Below are 27,868 nucleotides of genomic sequence, written 5' to 3'. Positions count from 1 at the left end.
CTGGGAATGAGGCTTCAAAGGAGCACCTACCTATTTTGCCTCTTCTAGTGGCTGTGAGGCTGTTGTTTTTCACAGTGATTGTGGACTGTTGGTTTTCAAGGCTACCATGGAGCTGAGGGTGGGCGGGAATAGGGCAAGTCAAAATGCCACAAAGCTCTCATGATTCTTACTGCAATTCAGTTGTCTTTCTTGGATAAACACTTCCTGGCTTGAATAAAACAATTGGCCGCCAGCCTTTGGTCAATTTCTACAGTGCTGAAAAAGTTGATTCTATTTTTGTCAGTTTTCTCATGGCCCCTATGGAGGAGATAATTTTTTGGACGTCCTTCGTCCGCCATTTTGTTTTGTGTTCACTAGCATGTTCTTACTGCATGGGATAATAATGTTCTGGGGATCCAAGTAATGACAGGAATTACTTCTCCCCTAAGCGTGGGAAGGGTCACACAGATCTGTGAGATCTGTGGACTATTCTCCCCTCCCCAAATATAGAACAGCATGCAAGATGGGACATCCTGTTCAAGCCAGGCTGTTTTAATCAGATGGATGATGGCTAGAGTAAGTGATGTTTACAGTTCATTTTGGCAGAGAATCTGACCTGAAATGTGTCTCTCCTTGCAGGTCAGCCTCACTCTGGGTGAAATAATCAAAGGTGTGAATAGCTCAGATCCAGTCCTATGTTTCCAGGCCACCCAGACAGCCAGGTATCTCCAAACAGACTTCTGCTGTTGCAGGTTCATAGTTAGCAATGAGCTCCAGTGGTGGCTAGAGCTCCAGTGGTCTATTTGGTTTCTTGGCATTGGCAACATGCCTGTAAAACACAAGAAAAGACTGGCCCGTCTAAAAGACAAAATTGCTATTCTACACTGTCCTTGAGGGCAATTTAAAAGGTACGATGTGTTGTCAGAGATGAATTGCTTAATTTACATTGGCCTCTACAGAAATTTCATCTTGTAGATAATACCTTAAAGGGGAAAATGTTGGTTTACCACTGAAAAATGCTATCGGCTGAACACTAGGATGTTAAGTAGCTCCGGCTCAGCTATGTGGCTCATCTGATAGTTAGGAATGCAAAGAACACGTATAAAAGGAGGTTTTCTTTTTTCCTGTTTTGAGACGGAGTCTCACTGTCACCCAGGCTGGAGTGCAGTGGTATGATCTTGGCTCGCTGCAAACTCCGCCTACTGGGTTCAAGTGATTCTCCTGCCTCAGCCTCCAGAGAAGCTGAGATTACAGGCGTGCACCACCACACCCAGCTAATTTTTGTATTTTTAGTAGAGACGGGATTTCACCATGTTGGCCGGGCTGGTCTCCATCTCCTGACCTCCTGACCTCAAGTGATCTGCCCACCTTGGCCTCCCAAAGTACTGGGATTATAGGTGTGAGCCATTGCACCTGGCCTAAAAGGAGGTCCTCAATACCTCCCTCACATGACCTCCCCCTCCCCACCCTCTCTTTGATTGAACAGGAAAATGCTATCCCAGGAAAAGAACCCCCCTCTGAAATTGGTCATTGAAGCGGGCCTCATTCCCAGGATGGTGGAGTTCCTGAAGTCATCACCTTACCCCTGCTTGCAGTTTGAGGCTGCCTGGGCCCTGACCAACATTGCTTCGGGGACTTCGGAGCAGACTCGAGCCGTGGTAGAAGGGGGAGCCATCCAGCCCTTGATCGAGCTCCTGTCTTCCCCCAATGTGGCTGTGTGTGAACAGGCAGTGTGGGCTCTTGGTAATATAGCCGGTGAGACTCTCCCCTTAGTGGGCTAAGGAAGACGGGGGGCCAGGTGTGTAGGATACTGGAAGGGTTCTTTGGGTGGTGGGGTATACTCGATGTCCCAGAACCCCTTGCCATATAAATACCCAGAAGTGCTGGCAAGGGTACAATGAGCTGTTTCAAAACTCAAAGCCAGGCCAGGCACGGTGGTTCATGTCTGTAATCCCAGCATGTTGGGAGGCCAAGGCGGATGGATAACTTGAGGTCAGGAGTTCAAGACCAGCCTGGCCAACATGGTGGAACCCCATCTCTACTAAATACACAAAAATTAGCCAGGCGTGCCCTTTAGTCCCAGCTACTCAGGAGGCTGAGGCAGGAGAATCACTTGAACCTGGGAGGAGGAGGTTGCAGTGAGCAGAGATCATGCCACTGCATTCCAATGTGGGCAACAGAGGGAGATTCTGTTTCAAAACACCAAGAACCCTCAAATCCAAGTTTAGAGGGCAAATATTGAAGCTGAAACAGGATGATACAGTGTATACTGAAGCCACAGGCTAACTAGAGATATCTGCCAACACCAGGGTCCTACAGCCTCAGGGCTTAGTGGCTTCAAGAACAAGTCTTTGGCTTACGCAGTGTGGGAGTTTATGACAGACCCTTACATAACTCGGGACCCCAGAAGGACTCTGCCTTCCGTGGAAGCTGCTAAGGGAACTTGCCAAAAAAACAACAGAAAACAAAAAAAAAAGCAACAAAAAAAACCTCCTTGGTTTGGGCTAACAAGCCTTCCCTGAAAGTGGAATCCTAAGACTACCTTTCTGAATGTGGTACTTGATGCTGTTTCCTGCATGGTGTAGTGAATTAGTGCTGTAGGGTTGGAAGCCCCAGATTCTTTTTTTTTTTTTTTTTTTAGTCAGAGTCTCGCTCTGTCACCCAGGCTGGACAGTGCCCAGGCCACTGCACAGTGGCCGGATCTCAGCTCACTGCAAGCTCTGCCTCCCGGGTTTACGCCATTCTCCTGCCTCAGCCTCCCAAGTAGCTGGGACTACAGGTGCCTGCCACCTCGCCTGGCTAGTTTTTTGTATTTTTTAAGTAGAGACGGGGGTTCACTGTGTTAGCCAGGATGGTCTCCATCTCCTGACCTCGTGATCCGCCCATCTCGGCCTCCCAAAGTGCTGGGATTATAGGCTTGAGCCACCACGCCCGGCCCCAGATTCTTGACTGACATTAATCCAGTGACTTTCTAGGGAAAACTCAATTAGGTCCCTCAGGATTTTGACAAATTAAGATCAGCCAACTATTAGCATTTTCAAGTTCACAGAAGCAACAACCGCCTGTGACTGAGTCATCAGAAATGGTATGATTAGACCTCCAAGGACTCCACATATTAGAATTAGCAAACAGAATATAAAATAACCGTTAAAAGAAAACAAAAAAATGTTTGCAGAGGCTTTGGCATAGTGGCTCATGCCTTTAATCTCAGCACTTTAGGAGGTAGAGGTGGGAGGATGACTTGAGCCCAGGAGTTTAAGACCAGCCTGGGCAATGTAGTGAGACCTCATCTCTACAAAAAATAAAAGTATTCGCCAGGCATAGTGCTGCATGCCTGTACTCCCAGCTACTCAGGAGGCTGAGGTAGGAGGATTGCTTGAGTCCTGGAGGTCGAGGCTGTAGTCAGCTATGATCACACTACTGTACTCCAACCTGGGCAACAGAGTGAGATCCTATTTCCCCCTCCCCTGCAACCCCCTCCACCAAAAAAAAAAAAAAAAAAAAAAAACTTGTATAAGGAAAAAGTACCTATTAGAGAAGTTGTCCCTCACTTTGCTTGGTGCAGTAAAGTGGGCAAGACTGGATGGTACAATGTGACACCTTGCCTTGATGGATGACACATACAAATAGGGACTTCTAGGGTCTAAAATTGTTATCCTAGCTAAGGTAGCCAATGGCTGGTCACCAGCACCAACGGATCCCCAGACTTTGTTCTGAGTTGCATTGGAAGTTACTGCCCTGTGCCAAGGTCTTCTGGGAAGACAACTTGGCCTGCATCAGCCTTCGTCTTCCTGAGAACCATGCTGTGAGATGCCACCAGCCCACCTTGGCTGAGTTGGCTGGCTCTACTATGCCCACAGCCTCTGCTTCTAGCAGTTGCTGCTGTGTGATGTCTGCCTGTTACATCAGGACTGTCCACCCACCAGCCACGCCAAAGATCCAGAATTTAGTACGTGGCTATACTACCTACTTGCTAAACCCGGGAATGAGGTTTTATCTCTTGCCCTTTGCATGCTCTTAAAAAATTAATCACCCACTTCAGGATTGTCTTTGTTCTCTCTCTGAATGTCACATTCTTATGTATTTGTAGGTGACGGCCCAGAGTTCAGAGATAGCGTCATCTCAAACAATGCCATCCCACATCTGCTAGCCTTGATTTCACCCACCCTACCAGTGAGTGTCTTTTTCTTTCTCTCTCTTTTTTTTTTTTTGAATTAAAATTTTAATTTTAATAGAGATGTGGCCTCACTGTTCTGCCCAGGCTGGTCTTGAACTCCTGGCCTCAAGCAATCCTCCTACCTCAGCCTCTCAAAGTTCTGGGATTATGGGCGTAAGCCACAGTACCAAGCCGAGGGAATGTCTTCAAATGAGAGAGAACCTCGTTAGGTAACAAATTCTAATGTTGGGAAATTGGGAAGCACTTCCAAATCAATGCTAGATCATGTGGCTGCTACCTGGCCTTTTAGGACCTTATAAACAAGACTCAGGGCTGGGCATGGTGGCTCGTGTCTGATTCCAGTGCTTTCTAGGCCAAGACAGAAGGATCACTTGACACCAAGAGTTCAAAACCAACCTGGCAACGTAGTGAGACCCTGCTTCTAAAAATAAAAATAGCTGAGCGTGGTGGAGCCTACTTGTAGTCTCAGCTATGCAGGAGGCTGAGTGGGAGGATTGCTTGAACCCAGGAGATGGAGGCTGCAGAGAGCTAAGATCACACCACTGCACTCCAGTCTGGGTGACAGATTGAGACTCTGTCTCTTAAAAAAAACAAACAAACAAACAAAAAAAACAATAATGAGGCTTAGGACTGAGTATCATTTTAGGTAAAGATTGACTCAGCTCTGTCTTTTGGGGCCCGTAGCACTGATCCTTCTCTTTGGGGCATTGGAAGAGGCCTTACAAGCTTACCATCTTGGAAAATAGATGACTAAAATCTCCATTCTAGGGTCACAGTTTAGCATATGTGCCTAGTGTTCCATTATTGGAATGCTAAGCTTGTGGGAGTTATTTATATCCTACTGCTCATGGTCATCGCCAAGGTCTGCTTTTTCACACAAAAAAATGTGCAACCTCCGGCTTACATGGGTTAATGTCTCCCCGGTTCTGTTCATGGGGAACAGGATCTTCTTTTGAGGCTTAGCATCAAGGTTGGTTGATTGTGGTTATTGATTGAAGAGGACTTCTGGTTTAGGAACTGGGTTCTAGGTTTGCCTCAAACAAAAATGAAGAGAAGCCGGAGGACTATGTTCAAAACCTTCGGCTGGGCACAGTGGATCACGCCTGTAATCCCAGCACTTTGGGAGGCCGAGGTGGGTGGATCACCTGAGGTCAGGAGTTCGAGACCAGCCTGACCAATATGGCGAAATCCTATGTCTACTAAAAATACAAACACGAGCCAGCCATGGTGACATGTGCCTGTAGTCCCAGCTACTCGGGAGGCTGAGGCAGGAGAGTTGCTTGAACCCGGGAGGTGAAGGTTGCAGTAAGCCAAGATCGTGCCACCATGCTCCAGCCTGGGCAACAGAGCAAGACTGCGTCTCAGAAACCTTCAAGATGGGAGAAAAATCTGACATAGTTGAACCAAAAAAAGACTAGCCATGACCGAGAGAGTTTAAGTAGAGAACACTTAAGATGGCAAGCAGGAAAAAGGCTTAGACACCTTCCTGCAGGCAACGAGGAGGCTTTGGAGGATTTTGAGGCAAGGGAGTTAAGTGGTCTGATGTTTCAGAAGGGTCCTTCTGGCTGCCTGCTGTAGAATTACATAGCAGAGGGAGGCCGGGTGTAGTAGCTCACGCCTGTAATCCCAGCACTTTGGGAGGCCAAGGTGGGTGGGTCAAGAGATCAAGACCATCCTGGCCAACATGGTGAAACCCCATCTCTACTAAAAATACACAAATTAGCCTGACGTAGTGGCACACATCTATAGTCCCAGCTACTCGGGAGGCTGAGGCAGGAGAATGGCTTGAACCTGGGAGGCGGAGGTTGCAGTGAGCTGAGATTGTGCCACTGCATTCCAGCCTGGTAACAGAGCAAGACTCCATCTCAAAAAAAAAAAAATTATATAGCAGAGTGGACCTGAAGCAGGTGGGTCTGGGACATAGCCATCCTAGATGTGAAAGGGAGATGGCTAGAAACCAGAATGCCCCTAGGTTTCAGGGTAGATTGTTCAGATGATTGTCTTCCTAGAGAAAGGGGAAAAGTGCAGGAAAAACAGAAATTGGAGCTTTCATTGCAGACATGAAGTTGAGGTGAGTTAGAGACACCATTGCAGCAGAGTGGGGTTGACAGATGTGACCTGCTAGATGACATACGTGTATATGTCAGCCAGGCAAGGTCAGTTGGGGCCAGGGGTCACAGACCTGACCTGGCTGGCTGCTTGTTTTGTAAATAAAGTTTTATCAAGCTGGGCATGGTGGCGCATGTCTGTAGTCCCAGCTACTTGGGAAGCCAAGGTGAGAGGATTGCTTGAGTTGGAAGCTGCAGTGAGCTGTGATTGTACCACTGCACTCCAGCCTGGGTGACAGAGTAAGACCCCGTCTCTTAAAAAAAAAAAAAAAAAAAGTTTTACTGACACGCAGCCATGCTCATTTTCGTACTGTCTGGGCTATAAGGACCGTGGTTGTTGCCACAGAAGCCACAGGCTACAAATGTTTGCGATCTGGCCCTTTACAGAAAAAGCTTGCCAACCCCTGACCTGGAACGTGAGGAGAGCCTGGGACCCAGTCCTGTGGGCTCTAAGGTTCTAAAGTCAGGCAGAGTCTGACAAAAAGACTGAGTAGAAACAGCTCATTTGGCCGTAGAAAACCAGGCTTGGTGTCACAGTTGCCAAGAGGAGCTCTTTTCTTTTTAGTTTTTTTTTGAGACAGAGTCTCGCTGTGTCACCAGGCTGGAGTGCAGTGGCACAATCTCGGCTCACTGCAACCTCTGCCTCTTGGGTTCAAGCGATTCTCCTGCTTCAGCCTCCTGAGTAGCTGGGATTACAGGCACATGCCACCACGCCTGGCTAATTTTTGTATTTTTAGTAGAGACGGGGTTTCACTATCTTGGCCGGGCTGGTCTTGAACTCCTGACCTCATGATCCACCCGCCTCGGCCTCCCAAAGTGCTGGGATTACAGGTGTAAGCCACCGTGCCTGGCCAAGAGCTCCCTCGAAAGGGAAGGGCTGACTACTAACCACAGCTGAGAGGGACAGGAACTTTAGGACCAAGAAGCAGCTGCTTGAACCTGGGAGGCGGAGGTTGCAGTGAGCTGAGATTGTGCCACTGCACTCCAGCCTGGTGACAGAGCGAGACTCCATCTCAAAAAAAAAAAAATTATATAGCAGAGATGATGAAGCAGGTGGGTCTGGGACGTAGCCATCCTAAACATCCTAAAGTGCCTTTAGGACCAAGAAGCATCCTTAACCCCAAAGAAGGGTTAGAAACATGACTAGAATGGCCTGAAGAACAACTGGAGTCCAGGCGCTCATGTCTGTAACCCCAGCACTTGGGGAGGCTGAGGTGGGAGGATCCCTTGAGCCCAGGAATTTGAGACCAGCCTGGGCAGCATAGCAAGACTTTACAAAAAGCATGCCTGCAGCCACAGCTACTCAGGAGGCAGAAGTAGGAGGATCACTTGGGCCTGGGAGGTTGAGGCTATAGCGAGCTATGATCATAGCACTGCGCTGCAGCCTGGGCAACACAGTGAGACCCTGTCTCAACAAATAAAAAACCCCAACAGTTGAGAATCTGGGAGGTAGACAGTGAATACAGATGTCTCTTTGAGGGTGGACTCTGAAGAAGTAGGGTGATGGCTGAAAGGGCCAGAAAGGGAGGGGCTGACAGTCCCAGAATATTTCCTCACTGGTGGGAGTGATTTGGGGGCAGGGGTGATTCTGGGCAGAATCTTTAAAGGCAAAAAGTAAGGGCCAGGTGTGGTGACTCAGGCCTGTCATCTCAGCACTTTGGGAGGCCGAGGCAGGCAGATCACTTGAGCCCAGGAGTTGAAGTCGAGACTGGGAAACATAGCAAGATCCCTGTCTCTACTGAAACTAAAACCAAGAATTATAAAAGGCCAAAAGGGATGGGATCCAGAGGCAGAGTAGGAAGACTGATCCTCAAATAGAAGATTAGAAATCTGGGGATGACATGCCGGTAGTCTTTTAGACCAGCTGGAAGACCAAGTAACTCCTGCTTGATCTTTTGTCAATGAAAAATGGAATTAGGTCATCAAGTAGAGTGGGAAAGAACATTTTGAAAGACACGAGGAAACCTCCATCTAACGTTGGAATGTGAAATACAAAGCTCGTTCTGTATCCCTAATACGCATCACTGCCTAGAATACATTTCTGTTTGTAGTTCAAAAGCTCTGGTTCAGCCCGGTACAGTGGCTCACCCCTGTAATTCCAGCACGTTGGGAGGCTGAGGCCAGCAGATCTCTTGAGGTCAGGAGTTTGAGACCAGCCTGGGCAACATGGTAAAACCCCATCTCTACTAAAAATACAAACATTAGCTGGGCATGTGTGGTGGCGGGTGCCTGTAATCCCAGCTACTCGGGAGGCTGAGGCAGGAGAATCACTTGAACCCGGGAGGCGGAGGTTGCAGTGAACCAAGATTGCATCACTGCACTCCAGCCTGGGCGACAGAGCAAGGCTGTCTGAAAATAGTAAAATTGTAAAAAGCTCTGGTTCATGCTGATCCATGATATTGATTGGAAATGGTAAGAACACACTACTGTCTGCATTTTCTCTCCTTTGCACCCAATGCTGGAGGCAGTCTCCTTGTTACAGATCACATTTCTGCGGAACATCACGTGGACCTTGTCGAATCTGTGCCGAAACAAGAACCCATACCCTTGTGACGCTGCAGTGAAGCAGTTACTGCCGGCCCTCCTTCACCTCCTGCAGCACCAGGACAGTGAGATTCTCTCGGATGCCTGCTGGGCACTGTCCTACCTCACCGATGGCTGCAACAAACGCATCGGCCAAGTGGTTGACACAGGGGTCTTGCCCAGGCTGGTAGTGCTCATGACCAGCTCAGAACTCAATGTCTTGGTAAATGTAATCCCGGACCCTGAGGATTCGAGTCCTTGAGTCACAGTCACTTTAGCAGGTTTTGGAGCAAGGCTTGTCATCTACATTTCCCTGGTCTTTGCTATTCTTTTTTTTTTTTTTTTTTTTTCTTTTGAGAGAGTCTTGCTATGTCACCCAGGCTGGAATGCAGTGGCATGATCTCAGCTCACTGCAACTTCTGCCTCTGGGGTTCAAGCAATTCTCCTGTCTCAGCCTCCCGGGTAGCAGGGATTATAGGCGCCCGCCACCACGCCTGGCTCATTTTGTACTTTTAGTAGAGACAGGGTTTCACCATGTTGGCCGGGCTAGTCTTGAACTCCTGACCTCAGGGGATCCTCCTGCCTCAGCCTCCCAAACTGCTGGGATTAGAGGCGCGAGCCACCATGCCTGCCCATCTTTGCTACTCTCTAGCCAAAAGCTTGAATCTATTTTGATGTCAAATCCTAGTGAGTGTTAAGTAACTGACTTTTTCTTAACTGGATAACTAGAAAAGTACCAAGTGAAATTACTTATAATCCCATCACCCAGTGAACTATTCACACATCGTCTCCTTCTAGCGGCCTATATGTGTAGACTTTAGCAAATTGACTTATACTGAATGGGTGTATAAGCTCATCATAACATTCAAATTCTTTTTTTTTTTTTTTTTTGAGACGGAGTCTCGCTCTGTCGCCCAGGCTGGAGTGCAGTGGCGCAATCTCGGCTCACTGCAAGCTCCGCCTCCCGGGTTTACGCCATTCTCCTGCCTCAGTCTCCCGAGTAGCTGGGACTACAGGCGCCCGCCATCTCGCCCGGCTAGTTTTTTGTATTTTTTAGTAGAGACGGGGTTTCACCGTGTAGGCCAGGATGGTCTCGATCTCCTGACCTCGTGATCCACCCGTCTCAGCCTCCCAAAGTGCTGGGATTATAGGCTTGAGCCACCGCGCCCGGCCAACATTCGAATTTCTTACACAAGTATAAAAGAAAATTCCACTGGGTATACTGGCTCACGCCTGTCCATTTTGGGAGGCTGAGGCAGGCAGTTTGCTCGAGGCCAAGAGTTTGAGACCAGCCTGGGAAACATAGTGAGACCCCATCTCCTTTTTTTTAAAAAAAAAAAAAAAAAAAAGGCCAGGCATGGTGGCTCACAGCTGTAAAAATACAAAAATACAAAAATACAAAAATTTAGCCGGGTGCGGTGGCTCAAGCCTGTAATCCCAGCACTTTTGGAGGCCGAGACGGGCAGATCACGAGGTCAGGAGATCGAGACCATCCTGGCTAACACGGTGAAACCCCGTCTCTACTAAAAAAAATACAAAAAACTAGCCGGGAGAGGTGGCGGGCGCCTGTAGTCCCAGCTACTCGGGAGGCTGAGGCAGGAGAATGGCATAAACCCAGGAGGCAGAGCTTGTAGTGAGCTGAGATCCGGCCACTGCACTCCAGCCTGGGCTATAGAGCAAGACTCTGTCTAAAAAAAAAATAAAAAAATAAAAAATAAAAAAATTTCTTTTTAAAAACACAAAAAAATTAGCTGAGTGTGGTGCTGCACAGCTGTAATTCCAGCTACTTGGGAGGCTGAGGCAGCAGAATTTCTTGAACCCAGGAGGTGGAGGTTGCAGTGAGCTGAGATCGTGCCACTGCACTCCAGCCTGGGTGACAGTGAGATTCCATCTCAAAAAAAAAAAAAAAATAGCTGAGACCTGTAGTCTCAGTTACTGGGGAGGCAGAGTTGGGAGAGTTTATTGAGCCCAGAAGTTTGAGGATGCAATGAGCTATGATGGCGTACTGTACTCTAGCCAGAGTGACAGAGTGAGATGCTGGGAATTAAACAAAAAAAAACCCATTATCCTCTCCCCAGTTTGTTCTCTTAGACTAGCTCAGATATAGGCAGAAAGCTAGTGAAACCATTACTAATTGCTCTTCTAGGTTATTTTTTGTGAGACAGAGTCTGTCTCCCAGGCTGGAGTGCAGTGGCGCAATCTTGGCTCACTGCAACCTCCACTTCTTGAGTTCAAGCGATTCTCCTGCCTCGGCCTCCCGAGTAGCTGGGATCACAGGCACCCACTACCACCATGCCCAGCTAATTTTTGTATTTTTAGTAGAGACAGGGTTTTACCAGGTTGGCCAGGCTGGTCCTGAACTTTTGACCTCAGGTGATCTGCCCACCTCAGCCTCCCAAAGTGCTGGGGTTACAGGCATGAGCCACTGTGCCCTGCTGCCTTGCTATGTTATTAAACATGCCACCTACATCATATACTGCTTTGAAACATGGATGCATTATATTATATTGAAGATGTCTTTATGCTGCCTGCTCTTTATTTTCTTAATCTTTTGCCTAATGTTGCATATTCTGCAGCCTTAGTGATCATCTGTTTGGAGATTAGCATAGGATTTCTGAGATGTCGAGTTGGTTGGGGATAGTGCTAGGGGCATGGAGAGTATGAGATAAGAAATTTTTTTTTTTTTGAGACGAAGTCTCACTCTGTCGCCCCTGTCGCCTAGGCCGGAGTGCAGTGATGTGATCTTGACTCCCTGCAACCTCCGTCTTCTGGGTTCAAGCAATTTTCCTGCCTCAGCCTCCCAAGTAGCTGGGACTACAGGTGTGCACCACCACGCCCAGCTAAATTTTATATTTTTAGTAGAGACGGGGTTTCACCATGTTGGCCAGGCTGGTCTTGAACTCCTGGACTCAAGTAATCCACCCGCCTCGGCCTCCCAAAGTGGAGAAGCAAATTCTCTAAGAAGTTGCTTACCCCCAGGTTCTGGGGCCCATTTGGAGCTGCCCTGGTAAGGCCATGACTGGCCCGAAGTACCACTTCTACCTCTCACTTCAGAATCAGGTAAGTAGCCTAATAGGCTAGGAATATTCTAGAACTGTTGCTGGGCGCTTTATTGGGGCTGCCACTACAGCACAGAGAAATCGGAATAAAGCCATAGTCAGTTATTGTAGGAGAGTTGTTTTAAGTTCAATCAGAGACCTGTCCTGGGGGTCTTCTGAGTTATGAAGGATTTTCTGATCATACTAAGAAATGGCATTGAGATCTCATGATCTCCAATTAAATATGCAACAAGCTTGACACTAGTGATAAATACTAATTCAGTCATTATTACACGATAAAGAGTATAGTCACTGGGCACAGTAGGTCACGCCTATAATCTCAGCACTTTGGGAGGCCGAGGTGGGTAGATTACTTGAGGTCAGGAGTTTGAGACAAGCCTGGGCAACATGGTGAAACCTCGTCTCTACTAAAAATACAAACATTAGCCGGGCGTGGTGGTGCACACCTGTAATCCCAGCTACTCAGGAGGCTGAGGCAGGAGAATTGCTTGAACCCAGGAGGCAGAGGTTGCAGTGACAGTGAGCTAAAATCGTACCACTGCACTCTAGCCTGGGCAACAGCAAGACCTTGTCTCAAAACAAAAAAAAACAAAAAAAAAAAACAAAAAAAAACTAGAGTCAACTTAGCATTTGATGATGAAATTGAAAGCATATGAAAAGTACAGCAGTATTTCTTGGGGATTTCTATCCCACTTGAGCCAAACAAGTGGGAAGCCAGGAAAGTTCCTTTAAATCACACTTAAACATCCAAGGGCCAGGCACAGTGGTTCATGATTGTAATTTCAGCACTTTGGGAAGTCAAGGCAGGATCACCTGAGACCAGCCTGGACAACATAGCAAGACTCCTGTCTCCACAAAAAAACTTAAAAATTAGCCGGGCATGGTGGCACATACGTATAGTCTCAGATACTTGGGAGGCTGAGGGAAGAGGATCAGTTGAACCCAAGAGTTGAAGGCTACAGTGAGCTGCATTCCAGCCTGGATAACAGTAAGACCCTCTCCCTTAAAGTAAAAAGGCCATAGATGAATTGAATAAATAATGATCACAGATACAATTCCTGTTCAGTCTTCCAGAAAACCATCAGCTATAGCATGACAATGTTTGGGAGGGAACAGAACTTGGTGTGAATGTTGCCTTTCCTGGGATAGATTTGAAATACTTAGACTTCTAGCCTTACTCTTCCAGACTCCTTCTCTCCGCACCGTGGGGAACATTGTCACAGGCACAGATGAGCAGACGCAGGTGGCCATAGACGCGGGCGTGCTGAACGTGCTCCCCGAGCTCCTGCAACACAACAAGCCCTCCATCCAGAAGGAGGCAGCCTGGGCCCTGAGCAACGTAGCAGCGGGGCCCTGTCACCACATCCAGCAGCTGCTTGCCTACGATGTCTTGCCTCCCTTGGTGGCCGTGCTAAAAAACGTAAGTGGCGCACACAGCAACCATGGCAAAGGACTACTTTTCAATAGCACTGGGTTGAACTCCTTCAGGAATCCAGACACAGGCATAGAAGCAGACTAAGATCATAGCAGAGCTATGAAACCTCAGTCCTAGCTCTGCCTGAAAAAAAGGAAGGGGGCGTTCCATTCTGAAGAACCCATTAAAAGATTTGGAAGATGGAACAAGTATTGTTCAATGACAAGGTGACCCCATGGCTCAAGCATCCAGAAAGCTCAAGAGCTAGTAAATATTGGCTTATGTCTAAGTGGTATTCAAAGAATATGCCATCTATTCTCTCCCTACTAAAAGAGGGTGGAGCTTTTATTTTTAGCAGGACAAACATATCATGCTATGGTGATATCATACACGGAAGGAAAAAGCCAAGTTAAATTGAAGAAAGTGGTAATGTCAAAATTCAAATCTAAACGTAGAAATACAATAAAGCAGGCTGAGTGCAGTGGCTCACAGCTGTAATTCCAACATTTTGGGAGGCCCAATCAGATGGATAGATTGAGCTCAGGAGTTTGAGACCAGCCTGGGCAATGTGGTGAAATTCTTTCTCTACGTAAAGTATATGTATACAAAAATTAGCCAGGCATGGTGGCATATGCCTGTGGTCCCAGCTACTTCAGAGGCTAAGGTAGGAGGATCAGTTGAGCCCGGGAGGTCAAGGCTGCCTTGAGCTAAGATCGCACCACTGCACTGTAGCCTGTGTGACACAGTGAGACCCTGTCTCAAAAAAAGAAAAAAGATTGGGGGCAGGCACAGTGGCTTATGCCCGTAATCCCAGCACTTTGGGAGGCCAAGACAAGTGGATCACCTGAGATCAGGAGTTCGATACCAGCCTGGCCAACATGGTGAAACCCCATCCTTACTCAAAATACAAAAAATGAACCAGGTTGTAATAGTGGGTGCCTGTAATCTCAGCTACTTGGGAGGCTAAGACAGGAGAATCACTTGAACCTGGGGGGTGGAGGTTGCAGTGAGCCAATATCGTGCCACTGCACTCCAGCCTGGGCAGCAAGAGTAAAACTCTGTCTCAAAAACAAAGAAAAAAAACTTCATTATTTCTCCTGATTTGCATTCCCCTTTTGCAGGAGCACGACTATCCTTGGCATTTTTCTTTTTGCTACCTTTAAAGGAACGAGCTATGTTTAAACCATCTATAGTCAGGAGTGGTTACCTTGGGCTGGGGGTGGGGAGGCAGATGGAGTCTCATGGGGTTGAGGAGAAGCTACTGGCAGTGTTCTTGTTCTCAGGCTGGGTGGTGAGTTCCCAGGGTGCACCAGGTATGACAAGCTGGGCAAGAAAGAAAAGCTAGGTGTGTTGCCCAAATTTATAGCATCTTCCGATCTATTCAGTCCTTGTCCTGCACACCCCTGTGAATCTGTACATATTCTAGTGAGGAATATCTAGTTATAAATCAAAGAACACTTATATTTCAAGTGGTATCTTTTGAACTATAACTTGCTTGGAGCTACAAGTTATTTGTTTTGTTTTGTTTTTACACTGAGGTCAGTTTTCCCCAGCCATAAATTGGGAATAAATCCTGCCCAGGAATAGAAGAGTAGAAGATAAATTCCTCCTGTATCTCTGGCCGAGTGCACTTTATAAATGCAAAGATTTACTGAGCAATTTTCTTTTCTTTTTTTTTTTTGGGAGACAGTCTCGCTCTGTCACCCAGACTGGAGTGCAGTGGGACAATTTCGGCTCACTGCAACCTCCGCCTCCTGGGTTCGAGCGATTCTCCTTCCTCAGCCTGCTGAGTAACTGGGATTACAGGTGCACGCCTCCATGCTTGGCTAAGTTTTTTAAATTTTAGTAGAGACAGGGTTTCACCATGGTGCCCATGCTGGTCTCTAACACCTGAGCTCAGACAATCCACCTGCCTCGGCCTCCCAAAATGCTGGGATTGCAGGTGTGAGTCACCACGCCCGACGTGAGTGATATTTTTTTCTGTCACCTCTGGGCTGGCTTGGTCCCTTAGGTTGTATCTGTGTGCCCAGCCTTACAGCTTCTTGGCCAAAGCTTTATTAGATCAGAGACTAAAAATGCAGACATAGGCTACTGTCATCTAAACCCAAAGTATAACTCCTAGTCTATGTAGATTACCTGAATTGGTTAATGTCAGTTTCAATTTTTCCCTGTAGCCTGATATGGGCAAATGAGCCTATTTGATCTTAGGGTGTCCCTCTAAGACCCCACCTGAGTCTGCCTGCCTGCTTCTTGACTTTCCAAAGATGCCGTCTTCTGATCAAGAACTAGAGGCAGGGGCTGGGCATGGCGGCTCATGCCTGTAATCGCAACTCTGTGAGAGGCTGAGATGGGAGGATCACTTGAGGTCAGGAATTTGAGACCAGCCTGGCCAATATGGTGAAACTCCATCTCTACTAAAAATACAAAAACTAGCCGGATATGGTGGTGAGTGCCTGCAATCCCAGCTACTCAGGAGGCTGAGGCAGAAGAATCGCTTGAGCCTGGGAGGTGGAGGTTGCAGTGAGCTGAGACTGTACCACTGCACTCCAGCCTGGGTGACAGAGTGAGGGGGGGAAAAAAAGAAAAAGAACTAGAGGCAGGTAGCCAAGGCATTCTATGTAAATTGTACATGCAGTCCTGGCTGTCACCAGCCTCCAGAGAAAGGGAACCAAGTTGGTTTCCTATATTTAGGTTCTTCAGGATCTGTAGAGAATGTAAACATCCTTGTTCTGCAGGGAGAATTTAAAGTCCAGAAAGAGGCTGTATGGATGGTGGCGAACTTTGCAACAGGGGCCACCATGGATCAGCTGATCCAGCTCGTCCACTCTGGGGTCCTGGAGCCGCTGGTGAATCTGCTCACCGCCCCAGATGTTAAAATTGTTCTCATCATCCTCGATGTCATCTCTTGCATCCTCCAGGTGAGCCGTTCTGAACAGGTTGGTTTGTAAATAGATGTCTCCAACTGGATACAGGCATTTAATGTGGCTCTTAAAACTCAAGTTGCACTTTGGGAGGCTGAGGCAGGTGGATCACCTGAAGTCAGGAGTTTGAGGCCAGCCTGGCCAACATAGTGAAACCCTGTCTTTACTAAAATTACAAAAATTAGCCAGAATGGTAGTGCACGCGTGTATCCTAGCTACTTGGGAGGCTGACGTGGGAGAATCACTTGAACCCGGGAGGCAGAGGTTGCAGTGAGCCGAGATGGTGCCACTGCACTCCAGCCCGGGTGACAGAGCCAGACTCCATCTCAAAACAAAACCCAAGTTGGATTATTTCTCTTCCCCCAATCCCTCCACCCTCCTCCGTCCATGTGTCCTGTGGATAAACACAAAAGGAGCCATCTCAAAGGACCATGGTCTTCGTTTTCTCAAACAAATGTCTGTGGGCCAGATATTTTTTCAGATGCTCAGACTATGACAGTCCTTGCTGTAATGGACATTACGTATGAGTGGGGAGACGGAGGACAGACATATCAGGTAGGGAGTTACGGATAAAGTAAATCAGATAAAGGGGCAGTCACTAATAGTTCAGGGTGGGGAGTGGCTATAGCTGTCTTTTTATAGAGACAGAGACAGAGGGGCAGACAGACACACAGAGAGACACACAGAGAGACACACAGAGAGACACACACATACAGAGACACACACACAGACAGACACACAGACAGAGACACAGACAGAGACAGAGACAGACAGACAGACGGAGACAGAAAGAGATGGAGACAGACAGACAGACGGAGACAGATGGAGAAACAGACGGAGACAGACACAGACAGAGACAGAGACACAGAGACAGAGACACAGAGACAGAGACACAGAGACAGAGACACAGAGACAGAGACACAGAGACAGACAGACAGATGGAGACAGATGGAGAGACAGACACAGACAGAGACAGACAGGATCTCTGCTCTGTCATCTAGGTTGGAGTGCTGTGATTCTAGCTCACTGCAGCCTTGATCTCCCAGGCTCAAGCAATCCTCCCACCTCAGCCACCTGAATTGCTGGCAGTATAACCAGATGCCACCACGCCCGGCCAATGTTTGTATTTTTAGTAGAGACGGGGTCTCTCTGTGTTACCCAGACTGTTCTCTAACTCCTGGGCTCAAGTCATCCTCCCACCTCAGCCTCCCAAAGTGCTAGGATTACAGGTGTGAGCCACCATGCCCCTGAGGAGGCTCACACGATGGCTGGGAAGTCACTTGGACATGTAGACCTTCTCCATTGGGCTGCCTGAGTGTCCTCACATCATGCAGCTGGCTTCCTATGGAGTAAGGGGTCTAAAAGCAAGGTGAAGGCCTCAATGTCCTTCATGACCTGACCTTGGAGGTCACATTCTGTCACTTCCACAACATCCTATTGGTTATACAGGTCACCCCCATTCAATGTGAGTGGGGAACTACACAGGGTTTGGGCACCAGGGGTCAGGGATCATCAGGGCAATCTCAGAGGCTAGCTAGATTCATTTGGTTAGGGTCCTTTTAAAAAATTAATATTTTTTGCCTGGGCATGGTGGCTCACACCTGTAATCCCAGCACTTTGGGAGGCCAAGGTGTGCAGACTACCTGAGGTCAGGATTTCAAAACAAGCCTGGCCAGCATTGTGAAACCCCTAAAAAAATTAGCCAGGCACAGTGGCTCACGCCTATAATCTCAGCTACTCAGGAAGCTGAGGCATGAGAATCACTTGAACCCAGAAGGTGGAGGTTGCAGTGAGCCGAGATCAAGCTACTGCACTCCAGCTTGGGCAACAGAGCAAGAGTCTGTCTCTATAAATAAATTATAAATAGAAATATAAATATAACAGGATCTCACTCTGTCACCCAGGCTAGAATGCAGTGGCATGATCTCAGCTCACTACAGCCTCAACTTCCTAGGTTCAGGTGATCCTCCCACCTCAGCCTTCCAAGTAGCTGGGATTACAGGCTTGTGCTACCACACCCGTCTAATTTTTGTATTTTTAGCAGATGCGGGGTCTTGCTATGTTGCCCATGCTGGTCTCAAACTCCTCGGCTCAAGTGATCCTCTCACCTTGGCTTCCCAAAGTGCTGGGATTACAGGAATGGGCCACCATGTCCAGCTTAGTTAAGGTTCTTTTATAGGTGACAAAACCATCTGAAAAGCTTCAAAGTAACACTAGGGAGCTCCGTTTAGAAACCCACTTTAAGCATCTTTTTAATGTAATTTTCTTGAAAAGAATGATCTGAGTCAAGACTAGATTTGAAACTCAACCCAATGACATCCTGAAACTTGGAGCAAACGACACAGATAAAGAATAGATATTTGGGCCAAGTGCACTGGCTCATGCTTATAATCCCAGCACTTTGGGAGGCAGAGGCAGGCAGATCACCTGAGGTTAGGAGTTCGAGACCAGCCTGGCCAACATGGCGAAACCCCATCTCTACAAAAATACAAAAAAGTTAGACTGGCATGGCACGTGCCTGTAGTCCCAGCAACTTGGGAGGCTGAGGCAGGAGAATTTCTTGAACCTGGGAGGTAGAGAGTGTAGTGAGCCAAGATTACACCACTGCACTCCAGCCTGGGCTATAGAGCAAGACTCTGTCTCAAAAAAAAAAAAAAAAGTTTTTGGGCCAAATGCAGTGGCTCATGCCTGTAATCCCAGCACTTTGGGGGACCAAGGCAGGAGGATCACTTGAGGCCAGGAGTTGGAGACTAATCTGGGTAATGCAGCAAGATCTTGTCTCTACACAAAATGTTAACAAAATTGTGATACCTTCTGAGTCTTCCCTGTGTATCTTCTTTATTAATTTTTTTTTTGAGACTGAGTGTCATGCTGTCATACAGGCTGGAGTGTAATGGTGCAATCTCAGCTCACTGCAACCTTTGCCTCCTGGTTCAAGCAATTCTTGTGCCTCAGCCTCCTGAGTAGCTGGGATTACAGGCACCTGCCACCACACCCAGCTAATTTTTGTATTTTTAGTAAAGATGAAGTTTCACCGTGTTGGCCAGGCTGGTCTCAAGCTCCTGACCTCAAGTGATCCGCCTGCCTTGGCCTCCCAAAGTGCTGGGATTACAGGCGTGAGCCACTGTGCCCGGCCCTGTATTTATGATATATGTCTGTATATCGTGGATACCTGAAATGGGAGGAAGATCATATAATTTTCAACCAATTTGGGAAGAGTGAAATTGCAACTATCCATTCAGGAATGGTAGCCTTTGTTCTGCTTCCACTGGGGGCAGCTCCCTTGAGGACTGGCAGAGGTCCCGCCCCCCAAGGGCTCCTGCTGGGGGTCTTATGTCCCCTTATATTTGGTCACAGGCGGCAGAGAAACTGTCTGAGAAGGAAAACCTGTGTCTTCTGATAGAAGAACTTGGTGGGATTGATAGAATTGAGGCTTTACAACTGCATGAGAACCGTCAAATTAGCCGGGTGGCTTTGAACATCATCGAGAAGCACTTTGGTGAGGTAAGTGACTTAGGAGTGCGAAGGAGTGTCCAGGGGTCCTGGTGGGGCACCTCTGCAGCGGGTGACCCTGCTGGGGCCTGGGCTGTTGCGTGTGGCAGGTGACTGGGCAGGGGGGCTTCTCTCCTGCCACATCCTCTGAAGTTAATGTGTCTCCCCTACCCCTGCTGTATCAGGTCATCTTTGAGTAGTGGCTTCTTGGTGCCTGGAAGCTATTCTAATTCCTTAGGAGCTTGTCCCACTGCCTCTGGCTTAAAACTTCACTTTACTGGTCTCCTTTTTGGCAGAGGTATGGCAGGGGAGAGGATTTGATGCTAAAGTGACTTTTTATTTATTTACTTGTTTATTGAGATGGTTTCACTCTGTTGCCCTGGTGGGAGGGCAGAGGCGCCATCTCGGCTCACTGCAACTTCTGCCTCCCAGATTCAGTTGATTCTTGAGCCTCCGCGACCTGAGTGGCTGGGATTAGAGAGATGTACCACCATGCCCAGCTAATCTTTAGTAGAGACAGGGTTTCCCTATGTTAGCCAGGCTGGTCTCAAACTCCTGGCTTCAAGTGATCCACCCACCTCGGTGTAATCCCAATGTGCTGGGATCACAGGCGTGAGCCACTACGCCCGGCCCATCTCCACAACAGTTTTTATCTTCTCAAACTGAAACTCCCTACCCGTTAACTACAAAGTCCCCAACACACCTTTCCCTTAGCCCTTTCAGTAACCATCATTTTGCTTTCTGTCTCTATGAATTTGACTATTCTAGGGACCTCATGAGTGGAATTGTACAGTATTTGTCCTTGTGTGACTGATGTATTTCCACTTGGCATACGGTCTTCAAGGTTCATCCGTGTTGTAGCATGTCAGGATTGCTTTCCTTTTTAAGGCTGAATAATACTCTATTGAATATATATATGCTGCATTGTATTTATTCATTTACCTGTCAATGGACATGTGCGTTTCTTCTACCATTTGGCTATGGTGAATACGCAGCTATGAACGTGGGTGTGTAAGCCTGTTAGAATCCCTGCTTCCAATTTTTTTTTTTTTTTTTTTTTAAGACAGGGCCCCGCTCTGTCACCCAGGCTAGAAGGCAGTGGCAGCAATGATTGCTCACTGTAGCCTTGACTTCCCTGGACTCAAGCAATCCTCCTACCTAAGCCTCCCAAGTAGCTGGGACTACAGGCATGCACCACCATGCCAGCAGCTAACTTTTGTATTTTTTAAATAGAGATGGGGTTTCTTCATAGTGTCTAGGTTGGTCTAAAACTCCTGAGCTCAAGCAAGCCACCTGTCTTGGCCTCCCAAAGTGCTGGGATTACAGGTGTGTGCCACCACACCTGGCCCAGTTCTTTGGAGTATATACCCAGAGTTGAATTGCTAGATTATATGGTAATTCCATTTTGAATTTTTGAAGAACTACCATGCTGTTTTCCACAGTAGATGTGCCATTTCACATCCCTACCAACAATGCATGAGGATTCCAATTTCTCCACACCCTTGCCAACACTTGTTATTTTCTGGGTGTTTCGGTAATTGCTATCCTCATGGGTATAAAGTGGTATCTCATTGTGGTTTGATTTGCACTTATATCAGAAATTTTTCATATGAGGAAGGCAACCTCACATTTCTTTCATGACCAGATCAACATGGGGCTAGGAGTTTACAGAGTGACACTTCTCTTAGGTGTCAAAGGTGACTTATCAGCAAAATAAAGGACCATACAATCAATACGACCAGGTGGATGGTGTGGTTAGCTGGGGCAGTTAATCTTGATTTGGGACCAAGAAGATACTCTCTGCTGGGAGCAGTGGCTCACGTCTGTAATCCCAGCACTTTGGGAGGCCGAGGCAGGCCTCCCTCGAGGTTAGTAGATACATGGCGAAACCCTGTATCTACTAAACATACAAAATTAGCTGGGTGTAGTGGTTTGTGCCTATAATCCCAGCTACTCAGGAGGCTGAGGCAGGAGAATCACTTGAACCCCAGAACAGAGATTGCAGTGAGCCAGGATGGTGCCACTGTATTCCAGCCTGGGCAACACAGCAAAACTCCATCTCCGGGAAGAAAAAAAAAAACTCTCAAGCCAGGTGTGGTAGCTCACGCCTGTAATTGCAGCACTTTGGGAGGCTAAGGCGCGTGGATTGCTTGAGCCTAGGAGCTCTGAGACCAGCCTGGGCAAAATAGCAAGACCCCATATCCACAAGAAATACAAAAATTAGCCAGGCATAATGGCATGTGCCTGTAATCCCAGTTACTCGGGAGGCTGCAGTGGGAGGATTGCTTGAGCTGAGATTGTGCCACTGCACTCCAACCTGGGCAACAGCGTGAGACTTTTTTTTTTTTTTTTTTTTTGAGACGGAGTCTTGCTCTGTCACCCAGGCTGGAGTGCAGTGGTGCAATGTCAGCTCACTGCAAGCTCCACCTCCCGGGTTTATGACATTCTCCTGCCTCAGCCTCCCAAGTAGCTGGGACCACAGGCACCCGCTGCCACCATGCCAGGCTAATTTTTGTATTTTTAGCAGAGATGAGGTTTCACCATGTTAGCCAGGATAGTCTCGATCTCCTGACCTCGTGATCTGCCCGCCTCGGCCTCCCAAAGTGCTGGGATTACAAGCGTGAGCCACCGTGTCTGGCTGAGACTGTCTTAAAAAATAAAAAAAAGTTCTTAAAGGAGACCAGACCCAGAATGGTGATAATGGTGATAAGCATTTTCCAGGTTAATGGTTCCTATGAAAACCTCATAAATAAGCTCAGCTGGGTGCAATGGCTCACACCTGTAATCCCAGCACTTTGGGAGGCCGAGGTAGGTGGATCACCTGAGATCAGGAGTTTGAGACCAGCCTGGCCAACATGGCAAAACCCCGTGTCTACTAAAAATACAAAAATTAGCTGGGTGTGGTGACAGGTACCCATAATCCCAGCTACTCAGGAGGCTGAGGCGGGAGAATCACTTGAACCTGGAAAGCAGAGGTTGCAGTGAGCTGCGATCATGCCACCGCACTCCAGCCTGGGTGACAGAGTGAGATGCCATCCCAAATAAATAAATAAATAAAAAGAGACTTATCTTTTAATGGGGGTTCGATCCCTGGGGCTTATCCAAGAATTCCAGGGTAAAGATTTCTGGACTAGAAGTAGTAGCTATACCCATCATTTGCTTACTCATTGTTAGGACGGTGTTCTATGTCTATCAAAACTGCATTTAAAAACAACCTACTTACAAAAGGACAAATATTACATGATTCCACTTAGATGTGGTATCTAGAGTCATCAAATTCATAGAAACAAAGTAGAATGGTGTTTGCCAGGTGCTGGATGAAGGAGGGAATGAGGAGTGATTTAATACAGTGATCCCAACCTTTTTGACAGTAGGGACCAGTTTTGTTTGTTTATTTTGAGATGGAGTCTCGCTCAGTCACCCAGGCTGGAGTACAGTGGCATGATCTTGGCTCACTACAAGCCCCGCCTCCCAGGTTCATGACATTCTCCTGCCTCAGCCTCCCGAGTAGCTGGGACCACAGGCACCCGCCGCCACCACACCAGGCTAATTTTTTGTATTTTTAGTACAGGGTTTCACCATGTTAGCCAGGATGGTCTCGATCGCCTGACCTCATGATCCACCCACCTCGGCCTCCCAAAGTGCTGGGATTACAGGCGTGAGCCACTATGCCCGGCAGGGACCAGTTTTTATAAAAGACAAATTTTCCACAGACTGGGGAGTTAGGGGATAGTTCTGGGATGATTCAAGAGCATTACATTTATTGTGTACTTTATATTATTATTACATGGTAATGTATAATGAAATAATTATACAGCTCATCATCATGCAGAATCAGTGGGAGCCCTGAGCTTTTTTCCTGCAGGTAGACAGTCCCATCTGGGGGTGACAGGAGACAGTGACAGATCATCAGGCATTAGATTCTCATAAGGAGCGTGTAACCTGGTTCCCTGGCATGTGCAGTTCACAGTAGGGTTTGTGCTGCTATGAGAATCTAATGCTGCCACTGATCTGACAGGAGGCAGAGCTCAGGTGGTAATGTGAGTGATGGGGAGCGGCTGTAAATACAGAGGAAGCTTCACGTGCTGGTCTGCTGCTCACCTTCTGCTGTGTGGCCCAGTTCCTAATAGGCCATGGACCAGGGAGGGGGCGGTGGTTGGGGACTCCTGATGTAATAGGTACAAAGCTTCAATTGTGCAAGATGAAAAAGTTCCAGAGGTGGGTGGTGGTGATGATTGCACAACAGTGTGAATGTACTTAATTGCTACTGAGCTACCTGCTTTAAACATGGTTAAAGAGGGTCGATTTGGTTACAAGGTGCATTTTGCCAAATGTGCAGTGATAATGTGCTGAGAATCCTGGAGGTTATAACAGTGTCTGTTCTCTCCTGAAGGAAGAAGATGAGAGCCTAACTTTACTGAGCCAAGTCCTAGACCAAGATTATGAATTTATAGATTATGAATGCTTAGCAAAAAAATAGCCAAGCTCCGTAACTCCTAAGCCAACAACCCAACGCTAAAGGATAACTTCCTTAAGAAGCGGCAGTCCTCTATCTTAGTGTAACCCAAGTGTAACCCAAATATGAAGCTTTTAAAACTTGACATTAATAAAATGTTCAACACTTTCACCTTTCTCTATCTGAACTTCAGATAAACCCCTTGCTTCTTAAAACCATGTGGAAGTCATTTCCTAAGAATGTTTGTTTGTTTAGGCTGGGCGTGGTGGCTCACACCTGTAATCCCAGCACTTTGGGAGGCCAAGGCGGGTGGATTATCTGAGGTCAGGAGTTCGAGACCAGCCTGGCCACTATGGTGAAACTCTGTCTCTGCTAAAAATACAAAAAATTAGCCAGGTGTGGTGACGCATGCCTGTAATTCCAGCTATTTGGGAGGCTGAGGCAGGAGAATTGCTTGAACCCAGGAGGGCGGAGGTTGCCGTGAACTGAGATCGAGCCATTGTACTCCAGCCTGGGCAACAAGAGTGAAACTCTATCTCAAAATAAAAAATAAAGAACATTTGTTTAGTAATTGCCTTTTAAAAGATCTTAAAGTAAAACCTTCAAGACAGAGTAGAATGGTCTTATAGCTATCTGGACAGACTTTGTTTTTCTTTTTCTCCTTTTTTTTTTTTGAGATGGAGTTTTGCTCTTGTCACCCAGGCTGGAGTGCAATGGTATGATCTAGACTCACTGCAAACTCCGTCTCCCAGGTTCCAGTGATTTTCCTGCTTCTCCTGCCAAATAGCTGGGACTATCGGTGCCTGCCACCATGCCGGGCTAATTTTTATATTTTTGGTAGAGACAGCATTTTACCATGTTGACCAGGCTGGTCTCATACTCATGACCTCAGGTGGTCCACCCATCTCAGCCTCCCAAAGTGCTGGGACTACAGGCAAGAGCCACCATGCCCGGCCGCTACACAGACTTGGACTTGCAGATACAATATCATTGGTTCTTGGTGCTGCAGGGACAGTGTTACTGGCCTTCTTTCCTCTGGCAATTAATATCCTGACACTGACAAGCTCTAAGATAATTTTCTCTAGAAATTCAATCTCTCTTATTCTTCCTAGAAAGGGAGAGAGTTGAGTGTGTGTGTGTGTGTTTCTATATTTCAGGACAACACAACCATATGCAGGTAACCTTCTAAAGAATTTTGTAGAGATGGGGTCTTACTATGTTGTCCAGATTAGTCTCAAATTGCTGGCCTTAAGCCATCGTCTCTCTCTGGCTTCCCCAAGTGCTGGGATTACAGGCATGAGCCACTGCACCTGGCCTACATTTTATATTTGAACCATGACTTGTATACTTAGTTTTCATAACTTAAACTTTGATACAATGTACATTTTACAGAGCTATAGATATTTAAAATAAGGGAGGACCCATGCCAGCTCCACCCTATCCCCAGAGGCCAGAACTTTCTACCCTTTGGTCTGTTTAGTCTATGCTTTCATAATTCTAAACATCATGCTTCTGCTACATTTGAAGATGATGCTCAAATTTACAAAAGAGGTAGCCATTTTTTATACCCTCCCTGTCTTCCCATCATAGATACCTAATTTTTGTTAGCTTGATGTCCAGGTTTTATCATAATGATGTGAATTATATTCAGAAGTATGTTTTCCTTAGCATTAATCCACACCTTCGCTCGTACGCTTTGTTTTACCTTGGGCTTACCTCCTATCAAATTCTTTGCTACAAGTGTCAACCTCCTGCTGAATGTAATACATCAGTAATCTACCAACATGCTTGTCATCCACACCCACTGGAGAGCTCTCTGTCATGCTCTAGCCTGAAATAGTTGCCCCCATCCTCTGGTACACATCTGTTGTTCCGAGATCAGCTTTTACCATCATCCTGGGGGCTCCATTCACTTTTCCCGGGTCAATTTCCCTGTTTCCAGGATCTCATGCCTGCCTGCTCTTGTTTTCCCCTTTAGGGACAAGGTCTCACTCTGTTGCCCAGACTGGAGTGCAGTGGCACCATCACAGCTCAGCTCAGGGTAGCCTTGCTAAAGCAATCCTCCTGCCTCAGCCTTCTGAGTAGCTGGGTCTACAGGTGTGTGCCACTATGCTCAGCTAATTGTTTAATTAATTTGGCTTTAAAATTTTAATTAATTTGGCTTTGGGAAGCCTAAGGCAAGAGGATTGCTTGAGCCAGGAAGTTCAAGGCTGCAGTGAGCTATGATGGCGCCACTGCACACCAGCCTGGGCTACGAAGTGAGACCCTGTCTCCAAAATAAGTGATGGCATGAGGTAGGCATGGGATCCAGGAAACAGGAAAGCTGACCTTGAATTCCTGGGATCAAGCGATCCTCCTGCCTTGGCTTCTCAATAGTGCTGGGATTACAGGCGTGAGCCACTGAGACCCACTGGCTTTTAATATGCATGTCTTTTTGGAGAGAGGGTGCATGGGAGGTTAAATTTCAGACATTGCTCGTCCAAAAATATGTACTTGATTTTTTATTATTTTTGAGACAGAGTCTTGCTCTGTTATCCAGACTGGAGCGCAGTGGCATGATCTTGGCTCACTGGAACCTCCACCTCCTGGGTGCAAGTGATTCTACTGCCTCAGCCTCCTGATTAGCTGGAATTACAGGCACCCGCCAACATGCCCAGCTAATTTTTGTAATTTTTTTTTTTTTTTTTTAAAGTAGAGATGGGTTTTCACCATGTTGAACAGGCTGGTCTCGAACTCCTGACCTCCATGGGATTACAGGGTGTGAGCCACTGCACCCAACCTTGAAAACATGTACTTTATTTTGACTCCTGGTTGATAATCCAGCTGCAGAGAGTGTTCTAGACTGAAACTATGACCTTCGGAATGTTGCAAGCATCGATCATTATATTCTAGTTTTCAGTGTTGGGTTCAAAGTCTTCTACTCTGATCGCCAATTATTTTGTACATGACTCTCTTCCCCTGTCTCAACTCCACTGACTGAAGTTTGTAGGTTGTGTCTCCAGTATTAAATGTGCTGTCCTGAATAGAAACTTATTTTCTGTACAACCAAATATGAGCCTTGCAGTCTAGAATTATGTCCTTTAATTTTTTAAAATCAAGAGCTTGGAACAGTGGCTCACGCCTATAATTCCAGCACTTTGGGAGGCTGAGGTGGGAGGATCCCTTGAGTCCAGGAGTTTGAGACCAGCCTGGGCAACATAGTGAGACCCCATCTCTAAAAAGAAAAAGAGAAAAAATAGAATTATCTCCCCTGCCACCACCATTTTTTTTTTTCCCACTGAAACTGATTCTCTCATTTTCTTGTCCCATTCTCTATTTTCCATCTTTATTTTTTACTTTCTGGGGCTTTCTTCCAGGCTTTTCATTTCTGCAGTCACTTAATTGGAGACACTGTTTACATAGGTTTCCTTTTTCAAGCCGCCTCCTTCATTAATGCGAGATCCTATCTCTGTGCTATTCACCTAGCTTTGTTTGTGCATTGATTCTTGGGGAGTGTCTGTTGGTTTGGTGTGCCCATGGCAAAGGCTTCCATCAGATGTCTGGTGTCCTTGGATCTCTGCTTATAATAGAAAGGTCCTGGGGCTGATTGGAGCCGTGAGCGGGGCTTGTCATTGGTGAACATTTGCTGGGTGACCGCACAGGAACCCGGTCATTCCAACAAGTGATCCCAACTTTTTTTTTTTTTTTTGAGACAAAGTCTTGTTCTTTCACCCAGGCTGGAGTGCAGTGGCGTGATCTC

General features: G+C 47.0%; 1 protein-coding gene and 1 long non-coding RNA gene across 2 annotated transcripts in view; one reads left to right on the top strand and one right to left on the bottom strand.

Moving 5' to 3' along the window:
* KPNA7 (karyopherin subunit alpha 7) overlaps nt 1-24,207 on the top strand; it is a 36,060-nt gene extending 11,853 nt beyond the window's left edge. Inside the window, exons 3-10 of the mRNA XM_033193021.1 lie at nt 619-701; nt 1,466-1,734; nt 4,070-4,152; nt 8,747-9,010; nt 13,033-13,266; nt 15,996-16,178; nt 19,539-19,685; nt 24,067-24,207. Coding sequence (XP_033048912.1) covers nt 619-701; nt 1,466-1,734; nt 4,070-4,152; nt 8,747-9,010; nt 13,033-13,266; nt 15,996-16,178; nt 19,539-19,685; nt 24,067-24,153 — 1,350 coding nt within the window. The 3' untranslated portion in view covers nt 24,154-24,207. The remainder of the gene's footprint in view (nt 1-618; nt 702-1,465; nt 1,735-4,069; nt 4,153-8,746; nt 9,011-13,032; nt 13,267-15,995; nt 16,179-19,538; nt 19,686-24,066) is intronic.
* Nucleotides 74-18,686, bottom strand: LOC117072656. Its single transcript, XR_004432895.1, has 3 exons — nt 18,523-18,686; nt 4,908-4,913; nt 74-85 (listed from the first exon to the last, which is right to left on the bottom strand). It is a non-coding gene; the product is annotated as an uncharacterized LOC117072656 (long non-coding RNA).
* Nucleotides 24,208-27,868: the final 3,661 nt, after the last annotated feature.

Source organism: Trachypithecus francoisi, unplaced genomic scaffold (assembly GCF_009764315.1).
Source record: "Trachypithecus francoisi isolate TF-2019V2 unplaced genomic scaffold, Tfra_2.0 Lachesis_group4, whole genome shotgun sequence".
In the NCBI taxonomy this organism is placed as follows: domain Eukaryota; kingdom Metazoa; phylum Chordata; class Mammalia; order Primates; family Cercopithecidae; genus Trachypithecus; species Trachypithecus francoisi.
The sequence above is the reverse complement of the archived record's forward strand: the minus strand, read 5'-3'. Positions and strand labels throughout refer to the sequence as shown.